This window comes from Perognathus longimembris, unplaced genomic scaffold, assembly GCF_023159225.1.
Source record: "Perognathus longimembris pacificus isolate PPM17 unplaced genomic scaffold, ASM2315922v1 HiC_scaffold_5537, whole genome shotgun sequence".
Lineage (NCBI taxonomy): Eukaryota > Metazoa > Chordata > Mammalia > Rodentia > Heteromyidae > Perognathus > Perognathus longimembris.
Window position 1 is genome coordinate 197908 of NW_025960975.1, and position 25742 is coordinate 223649.

At 44.2% G+C, this 25742-nt stretch overlaps 2 gene segments (V, D, J or C); both read right to left on the bottom strand.

Annotated features, from left to right (window-relative positions):
- Positions 1-2797: 2797 nt before the first annotated feature.
- Positions 2798-3484, bottom strand: LOC125345371. The segment is given in 2 exon segments: positions 2798-3315; positions 3403-3484. Coding segments are annotated over 2 exon segments (564 nt in total).
- A 4328-nt stretch (positions 3485-7812) lies between these two features.
- On the bottom strand, positions 7813-22493 carry LOC125345372. The segment is given in 3 exon segments: positions 7813-7839; positions 8244-8632; positions 22409-22493. Coding segments are annotated over 3 exon segments (462 nt in total).
- Positions 22494-25742: the final 3249 nt, after the last annotated feature.

Here is a 25742-nt window from a genome sequence, read left to right on the forward strand (position 1 = left end):
GAAAAAATATTTTTTTATTATTTTTAAACTATCTTTGTAGCACTACAAAGGAGTTGCCATTTAGTAAAGCTGTTAAATGAATACATTGAGGCTTGATCAATGTCACTCCTTTTAACATTTTTACCCACCCTTCCAAAACCACCCCTTCCCTCACTTTTCTTAATTTTTAGGATATGTATTATTTTGTTTTCCATTTAACAAAGCAGTTTATGTGTATAGTACATGTTGGTCCTTGTCATCCTGTCAACATCTTTACTTTCCTTTGACCCATCCCTCACCATATTTTCCTCAATTTTGTGATATTCAGTGTATTCTTGTCTGAGTTCTCCTGCTTTTCCCCTTCATTCTTCTAACATTGTCACTTCCCCTCACTTGGAGGTGCCCATTTCCTGGTACTTATTTTGCTGGTGTTTGACTTAGTCTTTGTAAAGAATTATACTACTTGATCTCTCCATAGAATCCATTATATGTTTTTCCTCTCTTAGTGTGTACCTCCCTTCTCCTTTTCAACCTCCAACTTTTCCTCATCCAGATCCTGAGAGTTTGTTTCTATAGAGAGAAAGGCTGTAGCTTTCTCACGTCATGCCTGGTCTTCCACGGAGAATGAATCTTCCCTGTAGTCTAGTATTCTCAGTGAAATGTAGAATTTACTCTTCTCCTGCCGACTTCTGACCCCCCAGAAATCTCCTTTTCAGCTCTACTCCTTGCCTGGAGGTTCTCCTCAATGGAAGAGGACCATGGCTCAAGAGGGGACATTGCTGTGGACAGAAACAAGCTTGGTTCATGCATGGGGAGGAGCCTGCAAATGTGTTGTGTCTAGGAGAGCACAAGACCAAATGCAAAGAAAATGGTAGTTTCACTGACAAAGACAATATTTCTAGATACATGTCACTGGAATGTGAGATAATAATATTAAAAAAGGAGCAGGTGGTAAAAGTGAGCATGAAATCAGTTTTGAGACACAGATGCTTGGTGTAGTATGTGAGGGTATTTTCTTACTATGAAAATTAACTGAGATAATCAAAGCTTAATTTGGGCTCCTGGATTCATAGTCAGTTCTGCATGTCCAAGCAGACTCATGGCTTTAATCCTTCAGTGTTGTGTCTAATGTTAAAAACAGGAAACACATGGTGTAGAAATACCCCTCCCCTTCATTGTTAGAGAGCAAAAGAAAAGGAGACCTACACAGGGACACACACACAAACACACACACACACACACACACACACATACACACACAGGGAGAGGTCAATTGAATGGCACAAGTCAGTGACATGGGCCACACCTATAAAAGTTTCACAATCTGTGCTGGGGATATGGCCTAGTGGCAAGAGCGCTTCCCTCATATACTTGAAGCCATGGGTTCAATTCCCCAGCACCACATATACAGAAAATGTGTAGAAGTGGCGCTGTGACTCAAGTGGCAGAGTGCTAGCCTTGAGCAAAGAGAAGCCAGGGACAGTGCTCAGGCCCTGAATCCAAGGCCCAGGACTGGCAAAAAAAAAAAAAAAAAGTTTCACAATCTTGACACAAATTGGAGACAGCTCTTCTAACACATGGTACTTTGAGGAACATTTATGGTATATAAATGGCATATGGTCCCATATGTGCACACACTCCCATACACACACTTGCACATTCTCACACAGGCCCACATTTCTACACATGCACACACACAGCTGTAGACACTTACACACAAATCATATATACATATATGTGTATCCTTTGTTCATCAAGAACTTTGGGATTTCCCACTGGTGTCTCTGCAGCATGGCGTGGACTATTAGTGTCATTTTTCTGGGAAGCAGAGATAACCTGAGCATTGTCCTATTATTGCACATGGTGGGTCTGCTCTTATTCCATTCACATTGTGAGAAACCTGTAAGTCAGGAAGGTCACCCACCGTGGACTCCAGTTCCCCACTACCACTTTGACCCATCTTCCCCAATTTGTCTCTGAAGAGCCATTTTCTCCAGGTCTTTTCCTGAAATCAGACTTGCCATTGAGCTGGTGCACCCTGGCTTTTTAATGGCACAGAACAGGAAGAAGAACCATGTGGTATATTAAAAGCTAAACATTAAATAATATAGGAAGGAGGCTTAGTCACCCATTAAAATAACTTACCTGTAAGTCCCTTGCCCTTAATCCAAGGCTACTTAGAAAAAGGCTCAGTTGGCCGACCTCCCATGTGACAGAGGAGGGCAAGACATGGAAGTGGAATCTGGAGGCAGGAGAGGGTGTGAGTGTTTTCAGAAACAGCTTTAAGTGCTTTCCAATGAATATTAGTTAAATTTGTTATTGAAGTTTTCTTCATTGCTCTGAATATGGGTTGGAAGGCAGTTTAAACATCAAATGAGGTTATTTCCTCACACTGAGTTACCTCATTATGTTTTTGCCCCATCTGATCACCACAAATGATGATTTTGCTCTCCTCCTCCCAAGTAGCTCGGGTTCCAGGCATGAGTCACCATACCAGGCCTTTTTGCTTTTGTCCACAGAATGAATTCCACCTCTGTGAGTCCTGTAATCTTTGTCCCGAGTCTCATGGAATCACCAAGGTCCCCGGAGTTTCTTCAGGATCCAGTATTGGTAACCATTGCAGAGCCATTGTTGCTTCCCAAGTGATCTCTGTCTCATTTTGAACAGTCATAGCAAAAGATCAGAGACCTCACGGAGGACGCACCGGAGTATGCCAGGGGCTGTGTCTGCTCTCTCACATGGTGCACTTCGGAGTTGCGCTATTTTGTCTTACTGTGTACTGGCTTCCAAGGCTGTAGGATTCTACACTTTGGCCTTCTCAGGTGCAGGTTATAAACTCAGGGAGGAATCCTGTCAAAGCTGCTGAACACTGAACTAGCTCAGACACCAGGAGACCAGCCCTGGGCTCCTGTCTGCAGCTGCTCCCCAGGCTGACCCGGCTGCAAGCTGTGCCGCGCGCCCCCTGCTGGTCCTGAGCGGCCCTGCAGGGAGGTTCGTGTCTGGGCCCACACTGGATTTCCTGCACTGTGTCTCTGGCACAGTAATAGAGGGCCGTGTCCTCCTCTCTCAGGCTGTTCATCTGCAGGTAAACTGTGTTCTTGCTGTTGTCTCTGGAGATGGTGAAGCGGCCCTTCACGGAGTCTGCGTAGTTTTTGTAATTACTATCACCACTGATGTATGAGAGCCACTCAGGCCTCTTCCCTGTAGGCTGGCGGATCCAGTGCATGTAGTAATCACTGAAGGTGAATCCGGAGGCTGCACAGGAGAGTCTCAGGGACCCCCCAGGCTGCACCAAGCCTCCCCCAGACTCCACCAGCTGCACCTCACACTGCACACCTGCAAACACAGATATTCCTAGTCAGGAAATGGCCTTCCACCCATGTCCACTTACACACTCAGTGTCTCTTATTCCCTATAAATTACCTTTTAAGAGAGCAACAAGGAAAACCCAGCGCAGCCCCAGCTCCATGGTCAGTGGTCTGTGTCAATCACTGGATGGAATCCAGCTCACAGAGGTGCAGGTCAGGGATGGGCTGGTTTTCATGAGCAGAGGGACGTCCTATTTGCATGTCCTCTGCTATAAAGCCATCTTGGGGTAGAAGTCTCAGAGCGTGAGCTCCTAGAGCAGATGTGTCTTCGCTGGAGGAGCTTAGTGGCAATGGTCACCTTTAAGAAAACCTTACATATTGACCACTTGTGTTACACACTCTAATTGTATCTCCTTGGGAGCCTGAGGCAGGAGTGTGAGAACTTTGAGAGCTGTCTGAGGTGCAGAGGGAATAAACATATCCTCTCACATTGCCATTGTGCCCGAGTGAGCATTCTGCCTAACATTTCTGCATATGCACAAAACATAAAGTACAGCAAGAATGTTATATTCTTGTACACATGCAAAAGTATAAAACAATTAGAAATGCTTTATCATACTTGCAGGATCTCCCATTCTACAAATTTTGTGCCTAGTCTGGGCCTGCACACCCCAAGACGAGGGTCAACATTTCTCTCATGTCTTTCTAGGAGAATGGTGCTCATCTGGTGAGGTTTGCAGAGCCTCCTTCCTGTGGTGAGATCAGGTGTGGGTTTGCTGCACTTTACTTCATTCTGACAATACGCCATGTAAGCCAGGGTTCTGGCAGATGCTGCACAGTGAGTCTCTGGCATTTCATTTATCACAGTCTAGCTCTCTTGTTTATATTTCTCCTTCATGTGTATTCTTTATTGTAACAATATCACATGTATTGTATATTGGTAACAACTTCAGTCAGCAACAACACATTACATAGAGTGTAAACAGTGATTTGGTAAGTATGAGCAAATTATTTGTGTCTTCTTCAAATTGTTGCACCAACCCTTTGACATTTTCCTTGAATCTGTCTTTCAACTCATTGGTAATAGTTATTCCTAGCCAGTGCTGGACAAGATGTTGAGCTGAATGTTAACAACATTGTTTCCCACGAGGAAGAATCCACTGAAACAACAGTGAGCAGATTCTGAGGAAGTGAAGAAAGGAGAAACCAGAGGAGCTTGTGGGGAGCCAGGAAATCACAGAGACGAAATCAGGGCTGGAGAAATTGTGGTATTGACTTCTGACCTGGTGTGCAGCTCTCCCTGCTGAGGTAGAAGAAATGAGAAGTCAGCAGGTGACATCAGATGTTCTCACAGAGGGATGGACAGGCTCCACTGTGGGACAAACAAGCTGAGGAGTTCGCTGTCACCCCAGGACTTGGGAGATGGAGACTGGTGTGCTGTGAGGAGCTCAACTTCAAGAACTGAAACCATGGCACAGAGTGGGTTGTTATACATCCCTCGGTTCTAGGAATTGGCTGAGCTGTCATCTTGAGAGGGCTTGTATGGGAGCAGTAAGAATCTGGTAGTTTACAATACACCTGCCGTAGACCTTGTGTTTAAATAAGTTAGAAGCAGCTTGGGAAGGAAGGTCAAATTTCTTTTTTTTTTTGGCCAGTCCTGGGCCTTGGACTCAGGGCCCGAGCACCTTCCCTGGCTTCTTCCCGCTCAAGGCTAGCACTCTGCCACTTGAGCCACAGCGCCGCTTCTGGCCGTTTTCTGTATATGTGGTGCTGGGGAATCGAACCTAGGGCCTCGTGTATCCAAGGCAGGCATCCTTGCCACTAGGCTATATCCCCAGCCCAGGAAGGTCAAATTTCTTGCAGGAATAATGGGAAGCCAGGCTGAAGGTAGAAAGCTGGAGGCACTGGTGGGCAGCTGTCCTGGGAGACTGTGGCTGGTCATGCCTACCAAGCTGGGATCAGATGCACGAGGGTGTCAGCTGAGGGTCCCACAATGGGAAGTGCTCCAGAAAGGCAGCCACATGTATGGGATGCACAGCCAAGCTGTGGTTGCTGAAAGAAAGTCTATCAGAGTTCACCACTGGACAAAGGAAGCCTCTCCATGCCTGGCAGGTAATGAACAAAGGAATTCCCTACTGAGTTAACAAGAGAGGCTTCAGTCATTGGTCCTCAGCTACAGCTCTGAAGCCCTTCCCCATGTAAGTTCTCCTGAGTGACACAAAGCTGCCACACTTGACCTGAAACTACTGATACTTGTATAGAAGTCTACATAAATGTACATATAAGAAAACTGTATTTGATTCTGGTACCCTGGGTATTGTATATACATTGATATCCTGGATCTTGACCTCAGGATGTGGGTGCTGTCTCTTAGCTCCTTTGCTCAAGGCTAATGGTGGACCACTTTGAGAGACAGCACCACTTCCAGTTTTTGAGTGGTAATTGGAGATATGAATCTCACAAGGACATTTCTTCCCAGGCCAGTTTTGAATCGTGATCCTCATATCTCAGCCTCCTGAGTAGCTAGGTTACAGGCATGAACCACTGGTGCCCAGCCTAACTGCTTTCTTAAATGGCAACTTCTTTGCATAACTATGTAAAGATAATAAATTAGTAAAAAAAAAAAACCACTATAAGGATTTAAAAAATGGAATTGTAGGCATGTGTGTACCTTAGGAGATGTGCCAACATTCTAAGAAATGTTGATGATACAAATTCAATTTCATACACAAAAAAATCCTAGTATAAGACAATAGTGTTTATCCAGATAAGTGAAATATGTTTATCTATAACAGTCACTAAGTCTAAATGAAATGAAGGAACATGTTACACCCCAAGACTCCAGGCTTACATAGCAAAGGAAACAAGTTCAGGCAGTCACCTTTGGTGGGAGGTTCTGCAGCACCCACAGGTGATCAGTAGTCTGCCCTGCCAGTCAGTGGTCACCAGTGCTGCCGGCCTTACTTTGTAATGACGATGTCAGCCTCTCCATCCAGGGAGCTGGGCTTGGAACTGTAGGCTTGTCTTCTTTTGTTTTTCTCTTTCTCTGTGGTTTGAATGGTGCTGTTCCCACTTTCATGATTCCGGAAGCTCTTTCTCTTTTCCTATCTTCTGAGCACAGTCTGTCATTTGTGACCCTGAGCCTTCTCATTGGCAAAGGGAATTAGAAGCAAGGAGGAAGCTGTTAATTTGCTGGCTTGCTGTGTGTGGTACAGCGATTGAAATCTGTGTTTTGCACTTGCAATTCAGATGATCTTCTGCAGAATCAGACCCACAGCACTATTTTTATGTTGTTTAGTTTTGAGAGAGTATTTGTTTTTTGCAGAGGCAGATACCTGGATGGTGATGCAGAAGAGAGTGCAGAAAGCAGGGCAGTGGGATTCATTATTCACTTGGATTCTACCCCCATGGAAGCTGAGGGTCCTGCCTTAAAGACAGGGTCACAGGATTGCTTTCAGATACACGCCAGAGCTCTGCCCAGCAGGATGTGAGGGTGTTAATCTCTGCACTTGCCTTCCTGCCTCCCTCATAGGGATGGAGAGCTGGGGATTGCTCCATCCTTCTCCATCCTGAGGTTTTAACAGAGAGGGGAAACACCAGCCATCAATAGGTGCCACGTGCTTGTCAAACAGGAAGGTCCACAGAGTTGGGCAGCATTGCCACTGAGGGAAGGGAGTGGGGAAACCCTGCTCACCTGTGACAGGTGCTGACTTATGGAGGAAGGACACACAAAGAGGCAGAAAGCTCTGGACTAAGATGATGACTGATGTCTTCTCACCCATAAATAGAGAAAGTAGTTTCTTCCCATACTGCCGGAATCCTTGACAATACAATGATGGATCTGGGGTGGGGTGAGGGAGAAGACCTGTTGAGGCAAGTGTGATGTACATGCAAATGTGTGCAAGGCATAAAACACTTTGCTTTTTATTCTAATGAGATGAGGATGGAAGTAAGTAGGAATTCTAACTTTTAGAGAAGAGAGGAGAGGGTGGCAGAGAACCATCCGTAGTGAGAGAAGAGAGGACCTGGGGCTCTGGGACAGAGGGTCACCTGGGTAACGACCTTCGTGTACCAGGACTCATTTTCAGGGAGATTCACCATGATGCATCCTCAAGGACATGGCTCACAGTCACCTGGACACTCTCCACAGACTTGACAGCACAAGGATGTGGCTCATCTTCCTGCTGGGTGACTCCATGGCAGTCTGAGCAGAGCAAGGTCAGCTCTCACTCAACATCACATTCTGTCCTGCCAGTCTTACCCACAAGTCCATAATGTCCATTTTCATTTCCTAACCCATCCTTGCAGAGGGCAACTGGAGGTTGTGTACAATGGAGCCCAAGGAGTCGTATCAACTTTCTCCAGATGATGAGCTACACTTGATCCTCAGGAAGATGTGTCAGGTAGTGTGCTTTAGTCCACAGGGACACAAGCAGCACTTTCTGGTTGAACACACATGAAAGGGAGGTGTGAACATTAGTATTATCTAGAAAGAAGAGAAATCTGCTGCTAGGACAGGAGTGGATCAGGCCTGAGTCTGAGGTCCTGGTCCCTGTGGAAGAGCAGGGTGGCCTGGGACCTGTCAGGTTCTATGCATCCCTGAGTCTGGTATCCCCTGCTCCTTCTCACAGCAGGAATCCCAAAGTCTGTCCTCATCAGGGAAACCCTCTGAGTCCTGAACGTGCTGGGAGAGAACCCACTGAAGAACCCTGAGCTCTCTCAGGTCCTGATTGTGGTGACTGTGGCAGAGTCATTTCTGCCCTGAAGGTGACCCTGTGCTTTACTCCTACTGTAAGGTATCTTATCTATCTTTTCAAAGCAGGAAAGCCCAGCCTTTTGCATTCAGTGGCATCCTTGGTCAGTGGAGACACAAGTCTAGAGGCTCCTGGGAACACTATGAGATGGGGAGGGAGCCAGCCACCAGGAGACATCTCCTCCCTCTGCCCTGCAGCTGACCCAGGGCCCAGCGCCCCCTGCTGGCCCAGAGTCCCTGCTGAGAGGTTTGTGTCTGGGCTCACACTGAGCTCCTTGCACTGTGTCTCTTGCACAGTAATACACAGCAGTGTCCTCGGTTCTCAGGCTGTTCATTTGCAGATTCAGCATGTTTTTATTGTTGTCTCTGGAGATGGTGAATCTTCCCTTCACAGACTCTGTGTAGTATGTGCTACCACCATTTTGATTAATTTGTGCAATCCACTCCAGCCCTTTCCCTGGAGCTTGTCGGATCCAGCTCATCCAGAAACCACTGAAGGTGAATCCAGAGGCTGCACAGGAGAGGCTCAGGGACCCCTCAGGCTGCACCAAGCCTCCCCCAGACTCCACCAGCTGCACCTCACACTGGACACCTGCAAACACAAGGAATCCTGGTCAGGAATGGTCACACGCATTCACTGTTCCTCTCACTCGTGTCCATTTACACGCTTGTGTCTTGTTCCTCATAATTTACCTTTCAAAATAGTGAGAAGGAAAACCCAGCCCAGGCTCAACTCCATGGCGAATTGTCTGTTTCAGTGCTGAGCACTGAATGGGATCACCGGAGTTCAAGGCTGGTCTGGTCTCCTGGAGCTGCAGGGTCTGATTTTCATCTGCCTCTGGCTACCCTATTTGCATGTCTCTCTGCTATATAGCAGGCTCTGGGTTGGATGCCTTAGAGGGGAAAAGCTGACGTTAAGTGTGCTAGTGGGGATTCTGACAATGATTGCATTAAAGAAAGTACAATAAAGTTGTATAATTGTGACTTGTTAACCAATATGAACTCCTCATCTTACTTAATTTTGTGCCTGTATACAAACATGACCTGCCAAATATAAATACTATATTTGCAAATATATAGCACAAAAATAATTATAAATAACTGTGACATGTCCCCAGGACTTCACAATTCATTGAGTACATAGATCAGTACATAGATCTGTGGTTCTCAATCCTCCTCCAATATGCTCCCTAAAACATCTTGTGAACACGATGGGGCTGACCTGGTGAGGTTTTCAGAAGAGCTGTTTTATGCAATAGGGCCTGGTATGACTTTCTGCATTACTGTGTTTACTTTACTGAAAGAAAATGGAGGGAATCAGGGAAAGGCACATGTGTGATTATGAGTCTCTTGAATCTCATTTGTTTTCACTGACAGATATGAATAAATAAATATATAGAACGTTTATATTTTGATATGTGTTGATTATCTGCTGCAAAAGATCACAGTTTATTATGAATTAATGTGGAATGTAATAAACTGCACATTTTAAAGGTGCATTTGACACGGATGCATATGAATACTTGTTCAACCATGGGCACAAACAAGCAAATGCATGGTTCATCCTAATGTGTTCGCTTTGGTTCCACTGTAATTTTCCACTTCCCCATCTCTCCCTCTGACTTTCCTTCTTTAATTGCATTACACTAATTGTAACTTTCCAGAATTTATGCAAATATCATATGACATCATATCACATCATGTTTAAGTAATAATCTTTAGTCAGAATTCCTCCATGATTGTGAAGAACGAACTGCTGTTGGGTCTGATGGACTGTTGATGGATTGTGGTGTGGTGTATCTGGAGGCTATTGAATGCAACTTATAATGCTTAATAAAAATCTTTATTGTTTTAGTATAAAAAAAGAATTCCTCAATGATTTTGGGTGGATCAATACAGTATTCATGTGTTTTTTTTTTTTTTTTTGGCCAGTCCTGGGCCTTGGACTCAGGGCCTGAGCACTGTCCCTGGCTTCTTCCCGCTCAAGGCTAGCACTCTGCCACTTGAGCCACAGCGCCGCTTCTGGCCGTTTTCTGTATGTGTGGTGCTGGGGAATCGAACCTAGGGCCTCGTGTATCTGAGGCAGGCATTCTTGCCACTAGGCTATATCCCCAGCCCTCATGTGTTTTTATGCTCAATTATTTTTCAATAGAAAAAATGATTTAACTGAAATAGAATTCTACTGTTCTGTTAATCAGGGCTAAAAACTTTCAGCTCCATGTTATTAAAAAGTAAGGTGTTAGTGTATTATCCTAAATATATGTGCTCATTAGTTACGCTGATATATATGTTGACATATATATATAGTCATGCTGCTATATAAACATATATGCTGAAAAAATATATATGTAATAGCTGTGTACAAAGGAGAGACAGAGAGAAGATAGAGATCCTCGTTGTCACCTGCTGGTTCTGTCCCTTCATGGAAGAAACTCTGTTTAGGCTTCCATTGAAGACGCCTTGCTCTATCTTCTTCACAGTCTTACAGGACTGTGTCCATGGTGCTCACAGAGTTCAGCTGCAGAGTTCTCAATGTTGACCATGGTTCTGGAGATGGAGATGGAGCCCTTGTGGAATGGGCTATAGATAGTGGGACCACCATAGATGGTATACTCCATTCACTCCAAGCTCTTCCTGGGGGGTGGAGGGTTCCGTGGTCCTGATGGAGAATCCAGAGACAGCGCATGTGAGGGAAAGGGGCCATGAGAGCTTCACCAGGCCAGGCTGTTACTCCTACAGCTCACCTGGGGCTGCATACCTGAGGACACAGAACCACAACTTCCTAGCTACACCCCAGAGACACTCAAATCGGAAGGCAGACACCCCAGGAATCCTCAGTGTTCTTGTAGAATAGGCCAGGAATAGAAGAAATTATTTGGAAGACAGTGGATGAACACAAATGTAGTATAAGTCAATCTGGTTACCTAAACTGATATTCTCATGGGGATTTACACATATACGTGAAGTCAAGAGAAGGAATGAGAGTGTGTCCTTGCCTGAGGTTCCCTTGAAGTATAGATTTTGGCTTTGCCCTCAGAGAGCTCAGTCCTAGGTTAAGTTTCCAGTTCATCAAGTCCAGCACCCATCCTCACAATATGGACAGTTCCTGTGGTAGAGGAGCTTTTCAGGGACCTAGATGTGTTCACAGATGAAAGACAGTGTAGGGAAAATGGAAACCTCCCTTCTCATACCAGTGATTTGAACATATTTAAACATATATATGTACAGGTATAAACAGACTATGCACCAATACATCCATATATTTACACATGTAATATACATGTGTAAATACTTTATATGTATATGCATACACATAATTGTGAAAATGACTCGGTATGGACTAGTCTAATAGGAAGGAGATACTTTTCTTTCTTTTTGTTTTAGGTCCAACACCAAAACTTGAAGTTAGTACTTGATGATTTTGCTATTTGTAGGGCTCTAACAAGAGGTGTGTAGAGCCACACCTCTAATGCCAGAGATCATTTTCAAGACAACCTAGCCCACACCTTCTTTCTTTTGGCGTGTTTAGTCCCCAGAGGCCCCTCCTCCCCTTGGTCCCTTAAAGAACGACACAGGACGTGAGTGCAGGCAATCTCGGGGTGAACTTCTGGAACTCCCACCAGGTTTACTGGGGGGGGGGGGCTGTTATATACCAGTAATGGCGGCAGGAAGGATGGGGACTAACTGGGTATGAACGATTGGCTACCAAACTGTCCATCACAGTGATGTCACAGAACCTCCCACAGAAGTGGAGACCATGGCCCCCCAAGGACCAGCCTCCCTGCACCATGGTGGCACACGTGCTCACAGACTGAGGGTGGGGTTCGTTTAGCTCCCTCTTCCGGGGGAGAAGAGGCAGGACTCTCGGGACTGCCCCCTTAAAGATGTTTGACAACTACATATAAAATCCGCCTAAAATATCAATGCTTTTCCTATTTCCCCTAATGTTTTCCTGATCATTCACTGACCTCTGGCCATTCAGGGAATTCTAGCTGTGGGTGTACACACTTTCACAGATGATTTTCAAAAATCAGTGAACAATACTGTGTTCATGGTTAACATGAACTAACTTTATCATGAGAAACACAAACCTATATGCTACATTTCTTTGTGCTGGTCCTAGGGCTTGTCTTCAGGGTCTGGACACTGTCCCTGAACTTTTGTGCTCAAGGCTAGCACTCTATCACTTAAGCCACAGCTTCATGATTGGCTTCTTGGTTAATGGGAGATGAGTCTCACAGATCTTCTTGACCATGCTGGCTTCAAAACTGAACCTCATATCTCAGCCTCCAGAATAGATAGGATTACAGGCTCTACTGCTCTTTACTTTTTTTTTTTTTTTGGATGTTCTAAAGTTGATAGTTTTAATTTTTACTTAGTTTAAATCATAAAATAATCATCCATGTTTTATTTATTTATTTATATTATTTTGTTCTAAAAGTGAAGTATAAAGGGGTTACAGTAACATACGGTGCTGAGTACATTTCTTGTGGAATAGTGTTAACCTTTCCCTCCTTTCTCCCACTTTCCCTCTTCCCTGGCTTTCCTTCCATTCAAGTTGTTAGGTTTGTTTCCAACACAGTGTCTTGTGAGTATTGTTGTTGCATTGGTTCACCCTGTGTTCTTTGTCTCCCCTTTTTGTGATTCTCCCACCATTCTCCAATCAGACAAACATATATACAAGACACAGGCTACCAAAACCAAAGACAGTGGAACTCCCTATGACGCAGCAATCCAACTCCTGGGCTTTTGCCCAAATGTGCACAAACAAAGCCACACTAAAGCTATCAGAACAACTATATCCATTGCAGCATGATTTACCATAGCTAAGATATGGGATCAGCCCAAATGCCTCCCAGTAGATGAGTGGGTCAAGAAAATATAGTATATATACATGATGGAATTTTATGCTTCCATCAGAAAGACATTGCTCCATTCATAAGGAAATGGAAAGACTGGAAAAATAATATTAAGTGAATTAAGCTAGATCCAAAGAAACATGGGCTCTGTGGCTTCCCTCATTTGTAATAATTAGTGTGTCTGGGACAGTCCTAGCAAAGGTTCAAAATAGTTCAATAGGTATGAACAAATGGCCATACAAAATGATGCTCATCTAAATTAACTCCAACATATGGAAACGAGGGGATTTTTTATGCACCATATAAAGGTATTTCTTTTTACTTTCACTTTTCCCCTTTAGTTTTCTTTTCAAAGCAGTAGCTCTTCATGAACATTTTGCAAGGAGTGATGTCAATTTAGAGAAGAAACAGGAAACCCAACAGAGATCCTGAGGGGCAAGAGGAAAGCCCAGAGGCTGACAGGAAAGAGCACCTGCTCCATCCACACTTCCTGCTCCATGGAGCAATGAGCAGAGCTAAGCAAGTTGGGTAAGAAACCATATATACCTCTATTTATCTATACCTCTATCTATATGTGTGCATTATCTATATCTTTATCTGTATCTGCATCTACATCTATCATCTAATATATCTTTATATGTATCTTAAATATACAGTGCACATTTATTTAGTGTATCCATGTATATAAATACATATATATTTTATAAACTAAAAGACTCAATGCAAAGCCAAGTGCCAGTGTCTCATGCCTGTTTTCCTGGCTACTTAGGCTTGTGAGACTGGGAAATTGCAGTCCAAAGTCAGTGCCAGCATGCATGTGAGACCCCTTCTCAACTAAAAGCGCAGCATGGTGACATGTGTCTGTCATTCCAGATATGTAGGAGGATTGAGATCAGATAGTTACAGGCCGGCTGTGGCAAGAAAGACTTCTCAAGGTGCCCTGTTAAAAGACGCCAGACATGATTGAGCACACCTGTCATACCAGGTACAATGGGAAACTTAAATAAGAGGACCATAGTTCAGGCATAGGAGTCTACACAAAATGAGATCTTTTTCTTGGAATAACTATTGCACAAACGGACTAGTGGGGACTCCGAGGTAGAGTGCCTTCCTAGCAAGGGTGAGGCCCTGGGTTAAAACTCCAGTGTTACCAATGGGAAGCAATGAGTCCTTGAAGTAGAATGCAGGCTGGAAATTTGCCTGTGTCACCCCCATAGCTCTACCTGGGTCATTTAAAATATTTTTTTGTGGTATTGAGGGTTTAACTAACGGCCTCCCACATTCTAGCCAGGCACTCTCATTGGTTCTACCTGCAGTTTACCTGACATAATTCTAAACAGCACAATCTGGAGAAAGATGCCTCCTGCTTCAGTGTGGATAAGAGAGGTTAGTCTATGCCTGAGACTTGAAGCTCAGTAGTAGGCCTGCCATTGTGACAGTCATTTCCATACAGAATTCATGACCCCTTCTGTCTGGCCAATGCCCCCAAACTATGTTAAGACAATCAGAACAGACATTTCATCCCTTCTTTCTCCCCCAGCCTCAGGGGCACAGCCAGAACACAGAAGTTAAAACCCAAGGCAGGAATTAACACATGTTTATTAGGAGGCTCATGGCCAGGGGTACACTGCACTTAGACCCTGGACTGGGAATAACCTAGTCTCTGCCCCTGGGACTCAGAGCCAGCAATACAGACCCACGTTTCATGGTAACCATTGCTATTTTGGGTGGTCCTAGAGCACACAGCCTTTCAGCCTGGGGATGTGAGGCTCAGGAACACACCAGATTTACATCAGTCCAGGTGGGCAAGGGGTTATTCTCACACCTTGACAACTGCAGGCACCTCAGTGTGGTGTAATATGCTGTCATTTGGGTGTAGAAAAGGATGGTAAACATAGGAAATTTGTTCGGGGTCTTAGTGCCAGAAATACTAGAAAAACCCCAAAGGTCTCCATTGCCAGACTTGCCTGTGGACAAAACTTTTGGACTAGCTCTTGTGCCAAGTGAGGATGTACTTCCCCCTGCTCTCACTTTTGTCCATCTGTCACTAAGTGTGGACTGCACAGCCTTTACTGTAGCGATGAGCAGCTCCAAACAGTGTAGACTTGTTTTCCCTCTGCAGCCATTTGTTGATGGAGTAGAACTGAGGACTCAGGGTGTGACCCTGCTTGACTTAGTAGCCATATGTGGAACACACCCAGAAGTCAGCTAGCTGGCCCCCCGCCACTGTTTCTCAGTCCTGGGGCCAGGTGTGGCTAAGATGGCGCCTGATGGTGAACCCAGAGGCAGTTCTGTGAGCTGTGACGAAAAATTAGGCCGCCTCTAGGATTGTTCCCGGGCTCTTCCGCCCTGACAGACAGCTCATGCCTCCCCTTACAGTCCCTAGATAGGTGCACATATACCCCTCCCCTTCCTGCTGATCTTTGACCTGGTTGGCTCCTGTGCCATATCTTAGTTAAACGTGTTCCCCTCAATAAACGAGATCTTGCGCTGACTTGTCTCCCAGACACATCTGATTGTCCTTCGCTGAGAGAGGGCTGGGTGCAGGCGATCTGTCAACCCTTTCCTTTCTTGGCTTGTCCAGTCGGGTGTGCCTTCCCCATCACTCCCGAAGGTCGGGGGAGCTGGAAGAGGGAGGGGGGGCTAAAAACCCTGACAGCCATATTTGTGGGAAATGAACTGTAGTTTCTTTGTTCTTGGCAATTTTGGCAAACAGTAGGCAAAACACATTAGTGTGTATGATACACCTTTACCTACTCCAGCCCCAGGGACAGGCCTGAGATGTTAAAACTATTATTCCTAGGTTATTCACTGGTTCATTCTGAACACATCTGGGCTCCCATTGCCCTCTAGTGATGAAATAATGACAGCCCCCTAGTGGCAGACTCTCAGCATAAATACACTTTAGTAATGTCCAGGGCTGACTGAGTGGAAGGGACGAGCAGCTCAGAGAGCCAGAAACGTACTTATCCAAGGCGTGGGAACAGCCCAGATGCCCTTCAATGGATGGATGAATCAAGTGGTATATATTTACATGATAGAAATTCTCTGGTCCATTAGCAAGAATGATAGTACATCATTTGCAAAGAAATGGATGGACCTGAAAAAAAATACCTTAAACAAGGTGAGTCATGCTGATAGGGACAAGGATGCATCTTCTCTGTCCTGTGTAGAAGCCAGAACTAAACATACATGTGCAAGTGAACACAAACAGGATTGTATGCAAGTGCACACAAATGTAGTAACTGAAGTACAGCATTTGAAGTTTAAAATGGTGAATTCAAATGGTGTAATTCCTTAGAATACTCCATCAAGATGAATACCAGACAAATAGCACTTGAAAGGTGTTGGAGGGTGGAAGGGGAGGGGTACAGAAAAATAGAGGGAGGAAGGGGTGCAAAAGGAGCCACAATATCCAATGTATATCTGTGAAAACTAAATGAATTGAGGGGAAGGGTTGTGTTGGGAGGGCTGAGGAGAATAATGAATAATGAAAGGGGTAACACTGATCAAGATGCATTGCTCATATAAACAGATTTGCTGCTTTCCAGAGGGGTTAAACAAGTTTACCTTCCCTTTTGGACACATTCCTGATAGCATCTGTTACTGTTAGTTTTCTTGATAATGGCCATTCTAGCTGGTGTGAGATAGAATCTAAGTGATGTTTTGATTTGCATTTCCTTTATGGGCAGAGATGTTGAACATATCTTCATGTGTCTGTAGGCTATTATTTCTTCTTCGATGAAGTCTCTCCTTAAGTTCTTAGCCCACTTATAAATTGGATTGTTATTTCTTTCAGGATTTGTTTTTGATGGTTTTAATTTTTTGTGTTCTAATCATATTTTAGATATGAGGCCCTTGTCTGATGCACAGCCAGTAAAATAGAGCTTCCCCATGACCCAGCAATCCCACTCCTGGGCTTTATCCTAATGACCACAAACCAGGCCACACTAAAGCCACCAGCACAACTGTGTTCATTGCAGCATTGTTTACCATAGCTAAGATATGGAAATAAATCCAAATGCCCCTCAGTGGAAAAATGGATTGGGAAAATGTGCTATCTATACAAAATGGAACCATATTTTGTGTATCAAAAGAATGATATTGCCCCCAGTTGTAAGGAAATGGAAAGATTTGGTAAATTTATATTTAGTGAAGTAAACCAGACCCAAAGAAATATAGGTTGCATGGTTTCCCTCATTTGTAACAATTAGAATTTAGTATAAATCTACACGTAAACCCAAAGGATAGTAAAAGATTAAAAATTACACTTGGTTTTTTGCCAGTCCTGGGGCTTGAACTCAGGGCCTGAACACTGTCCCTGGCTTGGTTTTGCTCAAGGATAGCACTCTGCCACTTGAGCCACAGCACCACTTTTGGCCGTTTTCTATATATGTGGTGCTGGGGAATTGAACCCAGGGCTTCATGCATACGAGGCAAGCTCTCTTTCCACTAGGCCATTTTCCCGGCCCTGCGCCCCTACCTGACCTCTGTCTCTGAGATATTCCAGGAGATCTGGGAGTCCAGCAGCAGAGCTCCGCAAGTGACAGGTGATAAAACGACATGGTGACTGTCACAACTGAATAACAGTGACAATGAACGTGATGATGATGATGATATACCAATTCTACCTCCACATGCTCCTTTGAAAAGCCCCTCATCCCTTATCACCTTGTGTCCACATTCCAAATGTGGCGTAGACATGACAGTCGGAGTTCCCAGTGCCATGATGACATTGGCTCCTCTCCTAAGAACATCCCTTTTTGTACTCACTGTGTGACTAGTTAGACTGCTGTTTAATTAATCATTTCAAGTGTAATTTTTTGTCTCTTACTACCCATTGTGTTTTCTTGTAGATTTATAGGCACATTCAAATTATTAAAAAATAAGGGAAATCATGCAGCCCATGTTTCTTTGTGCTGGCTTAATTTGCTTAGTATAATTTTTTCCAAGTCTTTCCATTTCCTTATGAATGGATTAATGTCATTCTTTCTGATGGAAGCATAGCATTCCATTGCGTATATATACCACATTTTCTTGATCCATTCTTCCACTGAGGGGCATCTGATTGATTCCATGTCTTAGCTATGGTAAACAATGTGGCAATGAACATGGTTGTCTTGGTGTGTGGTCAGTTGGATAGTTGCCCAGAGGTGGGATTGCTGGATCATAGGGAAGTTCTATGCTTAGTCTTTTAAGGAGCATCCAAACTGCTTTCCAGAGTGGGTGGACAGGTTTCCATTCCCCGTGACAGTTTACTAGTGTTCCCTTTTGGCCACATCCCTGCCACCATATGTTATCATTCATTTTCTTGAATATGGCCACTTTGACTGGGGTGAGGTGGAATCTTAATGTTGTTTTTATTTGCATTTCTTTAATTGCCATGGATGTCAAACATTTTTCATGTGTCTACTTGCCATTCTTATTTCTTCTTCAGAGAAGTCTCTCTTTTTAAGTCTTTAGCCTATTTATTAATTGGGTTGTTGTTCCTTTGAGGATTTGTTTGGTTGGGGGTGTTAATTGAGCTCTCAGTATATTTTATATATGAGACGCTTGTCTGATGCATAGCTATCGAAGATCTCCTCCCATTTTGGGGCTTTCTATTTATTGTGCCAGTATGTCTTTTGCCATGCAGAAACTCTTCGGTTAGATGCAATCCCATTTATATAGTCTTTCTTTGATTTGTTTGATTCTGGATCTTAAGACGTTTCTGCCTTTGCCCAGGAGTCTTAGTGTCTCCTCTGTCCCTTTTATAATATTTTTAGGGTGCTTGGTCTTACATTGAGGTCTTTGATGTATTTGGAGTTGATTCTGGTACAGAATCTAGATAAGGATAAAGCCTTAATTTTCTGCATGTGTATAGCTAATTCTGTCAGCATCATTTTTTTGAAGAGGCTGTCTTTCTTCCATCCTGTGTTTTCAGCTCCCTTATCAATCATTAGGTGGCTATAGTTCTGTAGCTCTTGTTTTTGGGTCTTCTGTTCTATTCCATTGGTCCTCAGGCCTATTCTCATATCACTACTGAGCTGATTTTCATTACTACACCTTTGTAATAGAGCTTGGAGTTTGTTATAGATATTCCTCCAACACTGTCATCTGCTGAGGATTGTTTTTGCTACTCAGGGCCCTCTATTATTCCGTCTGAGTTTTTGCTTGCTTCTTGTATATCATTGAAGAATGTTGTTGGGATTTTGATGGGCATTACATTGAATTTGTAGATAGCTTTGGGCAGTGTTGCAATTTTCACGATGTTAATCCTTCCAATCCAGAAACATGAGAGGTTTTTCTACTTTTTAAAATCTGCTTTAATTTTCTTTTTTAAGGTTTTTAATGTTTTCATTGTAGAAGTCCTTCATATATTTGGTTAAGTTAATTCTTTTGTTATTTTATTATTTTTGAGGCTATTACCAACGGAGTTGCTTTCCTCATTTCAGTCTCTCTCATCTCATTGTTGGAATAGAGAAAAGCTACTGATTTTTGTTGGTTAATTTTATACTTTTCTACTTTGCCAAAGTTTCAGATCAGCTCAAGTACTTAGGAGAATAATCAAAGGGGCAGACTTAAGTTATCTGTAAAGAGGGAGAATTTTATTTCTTCTTTCCCTATTTGGAAATTTCCCTATTTGGTTTGCTTCTTGCCTTATTGCTTTAGTTAGGAATTCCAGTACTATATTGAAGAGGAATGGAGAGAGAGGTCATCCTTGTGTGGTTCCTGATGTTACAGGGAATGGTTTTACATTTCACCATTAAGTATAATGCTGGCTGTAGGTTTGTCATAGATAACCTTTATTATACTGAGGAACACCGCATGGATTCCTAGCTTCTCCAGAGTTTTCATCAAAAGAGGTGGTGGATTTTTAAAAATATAATTTTCTTGTTAGTAAGGTGTTGTATACAGGGGTTACAATTTCATCAGTCAGTAATGAGTACATTTCTTTCTGGTGAAGGTTACCCCTTCCTTTGCTTTCCTCCAGTTTGTCTCTCACACCCCTGCTCACTGATGATTTTGTAATGGGGGTACAGTACAAGGAAGTTCATGTCATTGTTCTAGGTTATATATTGTATTAATGGCCAACTATAAACAGAAAGGGCAGATTCAGTCTGACTCACACAGTTTCAGATTAATGCGAGTGAAAGGGTGGGTAAAATACTGATATTTCTATTTTCTTGCCGCCTGCGAGCTGGGGAATGTCTTCACAGGATTTTGGAATCATAGAACATGAACTAGGTCAGGAAATGTACTAGGAACCCTCACTTACCCTTCAACTTTTTTTTTTCCCAAAAGTGCACTGGTTGGGGGAGGCTACCTGGAAGGATTATTAGGCTCTGCCCAGCCATTGTGATTGAGATCCTAGGAGGGGCCTGCCCCACCTTCTTCCAGTGCTAGTCAACTCGCTATGAACAGAAATCTCAGTACAATTTTATTTTTTTATTTTTAATAATAGTAATTACTCATTTATTGTCAATGTGATGTACAGAGGGGTTACAATGTTCAATAGATAAGTATCTTCTGCAGTCATGGCCCTGTGATATGGGGCTCCAGAGCGTCCTGAGCAGGAGTTTTCTTTTCCAAGGGAGGACACAGTCTCTACATGAACACAGGAACAGAAGTCTCCTCAGAAGATGAATGGTTTGTCTCATTACCCACAAAAATTGTCTATTGGAAAGTCTTAAAACTTAGAAATCATATTCCTACAACGTACATAGTTTACACACAAGCTGATGATATATAACTTGCTCTTTTCTGATCATGATGTAATGAGAGAAATACACAGGACTTATTGGGGAGCATATAAGGGGAAGTCAGTGACATAGAGGAGGATGTCAGATCACTTTGAGACTCACCTGGGTCCAGCTCCTCATGCACCGCGAGTTGCTTGCAAAGTGACTATCCTCATGATGATGGAGCCACAGGGATCTGGTCACCATCCACAGAGGTTCCACCCACAGGACTCCTGACGTCATCAGTGATGGAGAAACTCCAAGACAGATAGGGCACAGCAAGGCAGTTCTACATGCACAGGGTATGTGGCTTGTCCAGTTGTAACCTAGAGTCCTAGTGTCCATTGTATTTTCCAGAGGACAGCAAGAGGTCCTTGTCAGTGGAGACTGAGGAGGCCCACGAACTTTTCCCAAGGCTCCAGAGGCTGAGCTCTAAGTGTGTGGCTGAACTCTGTTTTTAATAATTTGGGGGCTCCAAATTACATTTGTTTGTTGGACTAAGAGGCTGTGATAACGAGGATCACTGAGCAAGAAAATGAATTTGTGGGAGCAATTCTATTGGTTCATTTCTGAACTCCAAGAAATCTCTCTCTCTCTCTCTCTCTCTCTCTCTCTCTCTCTCTCTCTCTCTCTCTCTCTCTCTCTCTCTCTCTCTCTCTCTCTCTCTCTCTCCCACTCTTTTGATTTGAATTCGGGCCTCCTTATTGTTAGGCACACCCTGCCACTATAGCCATTTGGTTATCATTCTGATTTCATTTATTTATCTGGTATTGTGTTGTGTTTTTCCCTGGGGCAAGTTCCAGAGAGTGATATTATACTTTTCTCCTATGTAACTGGAATCACAGGAAACAGCTACCACATCGTGCTTTTTGATAGACATGGGGTTCTCATTAAGGTACTGCCCCATTTGGTCTCCAAAAAATCATTTTTCTTTCTGCCCCATGGTAGCTGCGTGGCAGCCATGAATCACCATGCCAGGCCTTTCCCCCCTGGTTCACAGAGTGAATTCCAAAGTCTATGAATCCTGGACACTGTTCTGGGTCTTATGGATTCGCCAGAGTCTCCTGAGTTTCTTCATTACCCAATACTGGTTACCACTGCAGAGCCATTGTTGTTTACAAAGTGATACTCTGCCTTTTAATAGTCATAGCAAAAGATTAGAGACATCACGGAGGAGTGCAGGTCATAAACTCAGGGAGGAATCCTGTCAAAGCTGCTGGGCACAGAGGCAGCTCAGACACCAGGAGACCAGCCCTGGGCTCCTGTCTGCAGCTGCTCCCCAGGCTGACCCGGCTGCAAGCTGTGCCGCGCGCCCCCTGCTGGTCCTGAGCGGCCCTGCAGGGAGGTTCGTGTCTGGGCCCACACTGGATTTCCTGCACTGTGTCTCTAGCACAGTAATAGAGGGCCGTGTCCTCCTCTCTCAGGCTGTTCATCTGCAGGTAAAGTGTGTTCTTGCTGTTGTCTCTGGAGGTGGTGAAGCGGCCCTTCACGGAGTCTGCGTAGTATATGCTACTACTATAGATGGATGCAATCCATTCCAGCCCTTTCCCTGGAGCCTGGCGGACCCAGCTCATGTAGTAATCATTGAAGGTGAATCCGGAGGCTGCACAGGAGAGTCTCAGGGACCCCCCAGGCTGCACCAAGCCTCCCCCAGACTCTACCAGCTTCACCTCACACTGGACACCTGCAAACACAAGGAATCCTGGTCAGAAAACTTCACACTTATCCACTATTCCTCTCATTCCTGTCCATTTGCACACTTGGTATCTGTGGTTCCTCACAAATTACCTTTTAAAAGAGCAGCAAGGAAAACCCAGCACAGCCCCAGCTCCATGGTGAGTGGTCTGTGTCAATCACTGGGTGGAATCCAGCTCACTGGGCTTCAGGTCAGGGATGGGCTGGTTTTCATGAGCAGTGGGGCGTCCCATTTGCATATCCTCAGGTATAAAGCAAACTTGGGGCAGAAGTCTCAGAGACTGAGCTCCCTGAGCAGATGTGACTGTGCTGGCAGAGTTTGGTGACAATGGCCACCTGAGAGAAAACATTCTGTATTGGCCACTTGTGGTACACCCTCTAACTGTAGCTTTTTGGGAGCTTGAGGCAGGCATGTTGGGATTTTGAGAGCTGTTTAGGGTGCAGAGAAGATGAACACATTCTCCCACTGTGTCTTTGTGGCTTTGTGAGAATTCTGTTCAACATTTCTGAATATACAGAAACCCTGAAGTACAAGAAGAACGTTAGGTCCTATGAATACCTAAGCGATTGTAAAACAATGACACATGCTTTTCCATGCTTGCAGACTCTCACGTGCTCTAACATTCATCCCGAATTCTAGGCGTGCACACCCCAAGGTGAAGGCCGACAGTTCCTGATGTAGTTCCAGGGTAATGGTGATCATCTGGTGAGGTTGTAGAGCCTCCTGCTTGGGGTGAGATCAGGTGTGGCTTGGCTGCCCTTTCCTTCATTCTGACAATACACCAAGCAGGCCAGTGTTCAGCAGATGCACGACAGTGAGTCTCTGGTGTATCATTTATCACAGTCTAGCTGTCTTGATTGCTTTTCTCCATTCATGAGTGTTGGGTATCTCTAGCAATATCACATATATGGTGTATTTGTGACAGCCTCACTGAGCCACCACAGGTAACATGAAGTCCTGTAGGTGAGTGGTGATTTGGTAAGTGTAGACAGGTAGGAATGCTCTCCCACTCCCAGCACAGCCAAGCAGTGAACCCATTGCTTCCTGACCTGCTTCCTGTCGTGCTCTGTAACCCTTCCTCGACTTTTACCTCCTTCTGTCCTCCTTCGAGACAGACCGTGAGCCTCATGTGGCATTTAATTGATTTTCATTTCTCAGAATGTGCACAAATATAACATTCAGTGTGAGTGTCTAATCTTTGGTATGAAAGCACCCATCCCAGAAGACAACCGGGACAAAGTCACGAACAAGAAGAGGAGTTTATTGCCAGCAGAGGATGACAAGGCCACCTTCCTGACCAGAGGGAGAAATGGTGCATGCCCCTATTCAGGGGACATCCTTATTCCATAGGGGCTTAAGGGGGTCGGGCATTAGGGGGGAGGTGTAGCTCTGCATGTGCAGGTCACTGAAAGTAGCCCATGGTAGGATGGAGTTCAGGTCTGAGCTGAGAGCTGGAATGGGCCCTATCCCCAAGAAACTGGAGAAACCAGTGGGAACTAGGGAGAGCTCTCTTTCCTTTGTGAGGGGCAGGATGGAGGCCATGTCTAGGTGGAGATGTTCTGCTGATGCATCTGGGGGCTAGAGATGCATGCTACCAACATGGTTGTCTTGGTTCTGAAACTTTATTCAAAAAGCTTCTTTCTTTGTGCATGAATCAGGCATTTGTGGATTTATACTGACTCATTTTCCAGTGGATGACAATACTTAAAATTACTTTTTCAATTTGCTTTTTTAATTTTTAAAAAGTGGGGTTCAAAATCAGGGCTTCCATTGATAGGCAGGCACTCTACCAATGAGATCTTCGATCTTCACCTAGGCTTTTTTTTTTTTAACCTGCTTGCTCTGAAATGACTTTTTGTTGTTGTTGTTGTTGCTTGCTCTAATGACTAGATTATGATCCTCATATGTTATGGTTGCTCAAAGAACTGGGATCACAGACCTGAACCAAGCCCAGTGTCTACCATTGAGAGGGAGTCTCTCAGATATATTTTTCTGAGCAGGCTTTGACCTCTGGTCATGTTAATCTCAGCCCCCTTCTTGGCTGGGTGACAGGTGCATGAGAGTGAATACTTTGGATGAGAAGCATTTGTTTGAATTTTTCCCCCATCTGTCCTGGAGTCACCATTCTCCCAACTTCAGCCTCTCAAGTAGCTGTGATTAGAGCTGTGAGCCACTGTGTCCATTGTTTAAAAACTCTTTTCATAGAATTGAATGTGTTCTATATTAGTTATTATTCCAAAGTAAGCTGATAAGTTGCAGATGTAGATATATAACAAAGGCTTTTGTTATTGTTGGTCATGGGGCGTGAACTCAGGGACTGACTGCTGTCCCTGAGCTCTTTTGTTTAACTTTGAGCTACAGCACCCCTTCCAGCATTTTTTTTTTTTGCCAGTCCTGGGGCTTGAACTCAGAGCCTGAGCACTATCCTTGGCTTCCTTCTGTTCAAGACTAGCACTCTACCACTTGAGCTGCAGCAGCACTTTCAGTTTCCTCTGTGTATGTGGTGCTGAGGAATTGAACCCAGGGCTTCATGCCTGCTAGGCAAGCACTCTACCATTAAGCCACACTCCCTGCCCAACTTCCAACTTTTGATTGGGTAACTGGAGCTAACAATCTCACAGGGACTTCTCTTCCCAGGCTGTCTTTGAACCACCATCCTCAGATCTCAGTCTCCCGCAAAGCTAGAATTACAGGCATGAACCACTGGCTCTTCATCAACGATTCTATTCTAAAATGTTGCAAATCTAGTAATAACACAATTCTAGTAAATCCCGATTAAATTAACCCATTCTTTCCAGCCCCACAGAGTGGAATTGACAAGAGAACCAGAAACGACAGACTGTAGAGCATCCCTGTCTTCCCGGGAAGTCTATAGCCTTGTTAAGATCACTGAGTCAAAGGTTACCAGAGAGCACATGACTGAGAAAAAAAGGAGACTGGGTGCTATTTGTGGAAGTCGAGGGCCAAGCTGGTAGAAGCATCGGTTTATGTGTATTTCTGGGTCCACTTACTTGGCGGTGTCATATTTAATTTTTAACCCCTTCCCTGCTTCTATGACAAAACACCTCACCAATTGACTTTCCAATTATGGAAAATTGTTTCAGGAGTCCGAGAAATCCATACACAGGCAGTAGCACAGAACTTCTTCCTGCTTTGGCTGGCTTTGAACCTATGCAGCAGTCTTTCTCCAAGCCCCCCTCCCCTTCCTCCTTTGTACTTGATACCAGTGTTCTGTCTTCTGCTGCCTCTCACAATACAGTGTTCCACATATGAGTCTATTAAGCACCACGTTTCTTCTCTCAACTGGTTTAGTTTCTCAACATGTGAGGACACGTCCATCCATGTTGCTGTAAATGACATTTTTATGTTGGAACGGCTTTCCATGTGACTGTAAATGGCAGACTGCATCCCCTCTTGTGGCTGAAC